The following is a 6000-nucleotide window of genomic DNA, read 5'->3' on the forward strand; positions in this document are numbered from 1 at the left end:
ACTGTCAGTGCAGAGATAGTATTTATGAAGAACTTACAGAATTCACTGAAGAAAGGAAAAAAAAAATCTTAGTGGGACACATTTAATGAATGTGTCTTTACTATTCTCTGAATGGAAGAATGCTATTACTTGAAATTTTGTTAATAAATTTTACTTAAAATTTGAAGGCGCTTACACAAACAACTTTGTTCTCCTGTGTTTGTCAAGTTTAAAAAACTTAAAAATGAATCTCTCTTCATTCACTCTTCTATTTACATTTCTTAATAAAATTTAATGCAATGTTAATCTGGTTTCTAGAGATAGCCAATAGTTTTAAAATAGTAAATGATTTTAAACCACAGAGTACAAATAGATATTATTTGAATAATTTGGGATTATGTTCTTATTATGAAAAAATACTCTATACAGAAAAAGAGAGTGATCCAACATCTATTATGAAATATTTTATCTGTTCTTTTGTCTTCCTCTTTCCTTCACTGTTACAGTATTTATGTGTCATTGAATGAGTTATTTGCACTATGATTTTTATTCTATTCATATGATAAAACTTTTCACTAAGTTTCATGGCACACATCTGAAATAGATAATTTCATTCTTTATAGACAATTCTATATTTTTATCTTTTTATATTAAATGTAGCTTAAAAATAGAAGAATCACATATTTGTACCACTTCTTCACTTACTACATGGTTAGGTTTCAGAAACTCAAAATTGTTATGTAAAAATTGACATTATAAGAAAATTAAGACAAAGGACCATGCTCACCACTTCTTTCAATGCAGCAAACCTAGAGAGAAGATGAAGCCACTACTACTAATGGTAATATTTACTAGAGTGACAGTGACCACAGAAGTATCTTGTGTTCCACATTCACCACTCAACAAACAGTAGTACTTGGAACAACAGAAAACTAAAGCACTTTATGTGTAGGTACACTTGCAAACAGGAACAGAAGTCTGAAACCAAGGCCTTTGTCTCAGTTACACTTTCCTAGTTTTATATGTGGGTATTAGATTGATAAACCTAACTCAGCCAAAAAATTAGATGCAAGAGAGTTTGTAGAATGTTTCTTTTTAACATTCCAGCTTTGGCAGGGAGGCAATAGAAGAGTTGCATGGCTATTGAATAGATCTAGCTTCCATATTCACCATAGTCATTATCAATAGAAAATAATGTAAGAAAACGTATTTAAAATTTTAAAGATTATGTAATTAGATTTATTCTTGTGAAGAATTTTATGGTTTTGTTATTTTATGCCTCCCTTCTTTTTTTCCCCCCCCAGCACTTGCTAGAGGTGAATTCTTTAAAGCATCTGACAAGAATGACTCTGCAGGATCGAATTACCAAGTCTCTTCTTCATTTGCACAAAAAGAAGAAGCCTCCTAGTATCAGTGCCCAGTTTCAGGTTATTTCTTCTCTTATTTATGACATGTAGATACTTAGTTTGGTTTTTTTCCCTCCTTTTGGATTGGTATTGAAAGATTCAAGTGAATATTATTTATGGGATTAAAAAGCCATGGTTTTATGATCCTTTTGAGAGAAGTACCAGGAGATAGATAAATGTCAACTACGTTTGGTCTTTACTCTTATATTTGTGGATAGTAGGGATCCCAAAATGACTGTTGTAATCATGACTGGTCTTTCGTCTGTACTTCCCACATATATGGGCTCAAACATGTCAGTGATCAAAGTGGAGGAGCATGCTATGTTTTATTCTATTACAGCGAAGGTTGCCATGAGTTGAAACTACTTTTATTGATGGCATCTAAGAAGAGTCTTAAGTAGAGTAAATGTTTGAGTAATAGTATGATGTTTTTGATTTGTCTTTAATATATATTTAAACCATGTACTGCTGCCATTAATATCTAACTAAATGGGATTGTAGAGCCTTTTTCTGTTTGGGTGTTTGGGTTTGTTTTTTGTTTTTGTTTTAATGTAGAATGGTCTAGTTTCTATTACTCTGGCTATGCATGTAGCAAAAATAAGTTCAGTGAGTACTCAGGCAATGTAGTCCACCAGGAAATGCAGTGCTAACTGAAGACCACTTTCTACTAGTTTAAATCCATCAGCAGCTTCTTAGGAGAAAGGTGAGCAAGCTTCCCCTGAACAATTTACAGCCTTGGAAGCCTGGGTCCGAGCTATAAACTGGCTCCAACTTGATGGCAATGACAGAGCTTCCAAGACCACTATTTTCAAGATACTTTTTACTTTATCGCATTTCTTTCTTCTTCAGTCATCTCTCTATAAAGTTCTGCTTTTGTACGTTTATGAGTTGTTTTTACATTTCTTTGTACGTTTGTGTTTGAAGTTATAAGTATGTGGGGTATTGGCTGAGCAAATCTATACCTTGATGCTGTACACCAAGATACCAGTACAGAGTTTGGCCTTTCTCTTGGTAGTTGTACATATGTTATGATTAAAGGGTGAAAAATCATGTTGACTGCTAAGTTATAAGCACTGTTGTGTAAAATAGTATCAAAATGCATTAGTATTTAATGAACAATATGCATCACAAGCCATTTCCTCTCCAGCATTTACTGCTTACTGCCCTACTAAACTTTTCCACTACTACTATGTTGGTATCTCATTGTGGTTTTGATTTTCATCTCAAAACCAGTGATTGGCAGTGATTTTGAGCATTTCTTCATGTGTCTGTTGGTCACCTGACTGTTTTCCTCTGTGAAAAAGTCTTTCCATGTCAGCAGAGGGATGTGGATATACATGGCTAATCATTGGGTTGTACAATTTGATGGCGGGGGAGTGTGTGAGGGAAATTGAAAGAATTTGTTTGAATTTGTATTAGAATTTTGTAAATAAACTAGTGGGAAAAAAAGTCTTCCCATGTCTTTTGCCCATTTTGTAAGTCTTTTCCTTCTGGAGGCCCAGGAATATCCTATAAACTCTTGTTATGAGACCCTTGTAAAAAATGGTGTTGCTAAATGTTTGTTCCCAGTACATAGGCTTTCTTTTCTGCTGGGAAAAGTATTTGAGAAACACAGATGTAATCTTTAGAAGGTCCCATTCATCAATTTTATCCTCTCTAGATTGTACATTTCTGGCTGTATTTGGCAGTCTCTTTATACTGTAGGGTAAGCTTGGTCCCAGGTTGTTTTTTTATGAACTCTGTGATTTGGGCTTTACTCCCACGTCTCTGATCTAAAGTTGATTTTTGTGTGAGATGTGAATTCTGTGTCAGCTTTCTGCAGTTAGCAGTCCAGTTTTGCCAGCACCATTTGTTGAAGAGTTTTTCATTTCTCCATTTGATAGCTTTGATTTCCTTGTTGAATTTCCATTGACCATAGATAGATGAGTCCAGTCTTGGGTTCTCTATTCTGTTCCAGTGGTTTATGTGCCTGTCATTGTACGAGTGCCATGCTGTTTTGGTTACTACTACTATGTAGTAGCTTTGAGGTCAGGGAGTGCTAGACCTCCCACTTCACTTAAATACAACCTCATCAGCAAAGGAGTTTTTGTGAATCTATCCCATTGACCAGCAAAACTGTCCAATTAGGTAGCTTTAGTTTTGAGCGGAGTGATTCACCTTGATCATATATCAGTTTAGTATGCAGTACTCATATGTACATCTCTGATGGCTTCATAGGTACTACAGCTGTGCTCAGTTTGGTCCTTTAAAAAGGAATATTGTGACTTTTTTCAAAGAAAATAGGCATTTACTATGAACCATATTCTCTTTGTGTGTGTGTATGAAATGGTTTTCTTTCTCCTAGTGAGCTGTTTAGGAATCTTACAGTTTCTACAACACATGTCCTCTATTGGGCTATTTAATCAGTTGTGTGCTAGTGGCCTTGTGGTGCCAACATAAAGGCAGGCAGTTTGAATACCCTAGCTGCTCCATAGGAGAAAGAGAGATAATATCCTCCAAATGATTTACTTCCTTTGAAAATCTACTGGAGGGTCATCTGTGATTTGGTTCCAAATTAGTGATAAGCAGCAAGCACAGCAGTGATAACCACAGCTCCTTTTGCCTAGAATATGAATTTTTCTCTGTCCTGGCCAAGTAAGATGAAGGACACATTAAAACTTGATTAATTGTTTTGTAAAATTCTTAGAGTCTCTGTATACCTTTCTTGTTGTGGTTAGTTGCTGTCAGGTCAACTCTAACTCCTAGCAATTCTGTTCATCTGAACCTTATCATATCTTGTGCCAACCTCATCCTCTCTGTACATCCTCTCGAGCCCTTTCTTAACAGTCAGTACATCTTTCTGAGGATCTTATTTTTTTTCACTGTCCCTCCATCTTTCCAAGCATGCTATGTTTTTTCAAAGACTGGTCCCTCTTGAAAAAAAGGCCAGAGTATGTGAGGCAAAGTTTAGTCAGCAAAGTTTAGTTGTCTTTGCCTCTAAGGACCATTGTAGTTGTCCTTTTTAATAATAGAAATGTTTGGCTTTTTGGCAGTACATGAAATATTTAATACAAATCCTGTGTGACTTATGATGACCATGTGTACAGAGTAGAGCTACTCCAGAGGGTGCTCAGAGCTGTGAGAGCAACACTTTGTCAAACTACCAACCTTTCAACTAATAGTTGAAGACTTAACTGTTTGTAGCATTCAGGAGCTACAAGGATCCATTATTCGGAGGAAAGGAACTTGATATTTAGTTCTATACCATAGAATATAGAATTTATTTTTCAGATAATTTTTTTCTCTGAAAATATATTAAATTAGTTGTCTACACTAACTATACATTCTTCTTCTTTTTTTTTTTCCACTTTAGTGTACGGTCATATCAGATCTGACTGGTACAGGAGGAGATTGCCATTGCTCCTCCTTCTCCAGCAGAGCATCTGGTGGATTGAACTGCATACCTCTGGGATACATTATTCTTATGATAAGGATAAAAATTACTTTTAAAATGATGGTTCTTTTCGAAAGAGTTTATTTATAAAGGCAAAATTCGGATAAGTGGTTGTTTGTGGTTGTGTGGGAACAGATTTAACCAAATGAATAAAGGAAACTTGAAGAGAAACTAAAATTGGTCATGGCTGCATGATTGTATAATTATACTAAAACATAATAATCTGTATAGTTTCATGGGCAAATATTTATAGTATATAAATTTAGTAAAACCACTGAAAACAAAAAATTACCATTGAGAAAATGAAAGGACAAGCATTGACACTCAAGCTGGATTTAGAAGAAACCATGACACTAGAGATATCATAGCTAATGTCAGATGGATCTTGACTGAGAGCATTAAGTACTAAGAGGTCTGCTTGTATTTTACTCACTTGCAAAGACATTGGGCTCTGTGAATCTTAACAAATTATCACTAACATTGAGAAGAATGGGAATCCCACAACACTTATTTGTGCTCATCCGAATATCAAGAAAGGTATGCATCAGGGCTATGTCTTTTCTCCGTACCTGTTTAATGTATATACAGAACAAATAATTCAAGAACCTGGACTTTATGAAGAAGAATGTGGCATTACAATTTGAGAAAGATGTGCATTATGCAGAGGAAACAACTTTGCTTGATGAAAGCGAGGAGAATCAGAAATGCATGCTGTAGAAGATAAAGGACTACATCTCAACATTAAGAAAACAAATACTCTTGGCAAGCTCTGGTGGCTTAGTGACAAGAAGCTGCACTGCAATCCCAGGGGTGTGCGGTTCAAGTCCACCATGTGCTCTGCTGGAGAAGGAGGAACAATTTCTTCCTGTACAGTCAGCTCTGATCTGACAGGATACACACACACACACACACACACACACTAAACTGTCAATTCTTTATTTAAAAAAAAAAAAACACAACAACCCCAACAAATCATCAATACTGGGCCAGTAGGCAATAGCATGATAGCATGATCTCTCCACAGAGAAGATTAAAGTGCTTAATAGTTGAATTTTGCTTGGATCCACAATCAACACCTTTGACAACAACAGTCAGAAACTCAAAAGCTCTGTTGACTAAGCGAAATCCACTGTCAAGGATCTCTCCAGGGGGCTGAAGAGAAATGATGGCAGTTTTTTGTTT

At 35.6% G+C, this 6000-nt stretch overlaps 1 protein-coding gene across 1 annotated transcript in view; it reads left to right on the plus strand.

The window, feature by feature from the left end:
- Positions 1–6000, plus strand: part of LOC102870680 (unconventional myosin-IXa-like) — a 266823-nt gene that overhangs the window by 133109 nt on the left and 127714 nt on the right. The window contains 1 exon segment of the mRNA XM_006888336.1: positions 1284–1406. Within this exon segment, the coding sequence (XP_006888398.1) occupies positions 1284–1406 (123 nt within the window).

The sequence above is a fragment of the Elephantulus edwardii genome, unplaced genomic scaffold (genome assembly GCF_000299155.1).
Source record: "Elephantulus edwardii isolate Elephantulus edwardi_28Jun2011 unplaced genomic scaffold, EleEdw1.0 scaffold00066, whole genome shotgun sequence".
NCBI classification, from domain to species: Eukaryota; Metazoa; Chordata; class Mammalia; order Macroscelidea; family Macroscelididae; genus Elephantulus; species Elephantulus edwardii.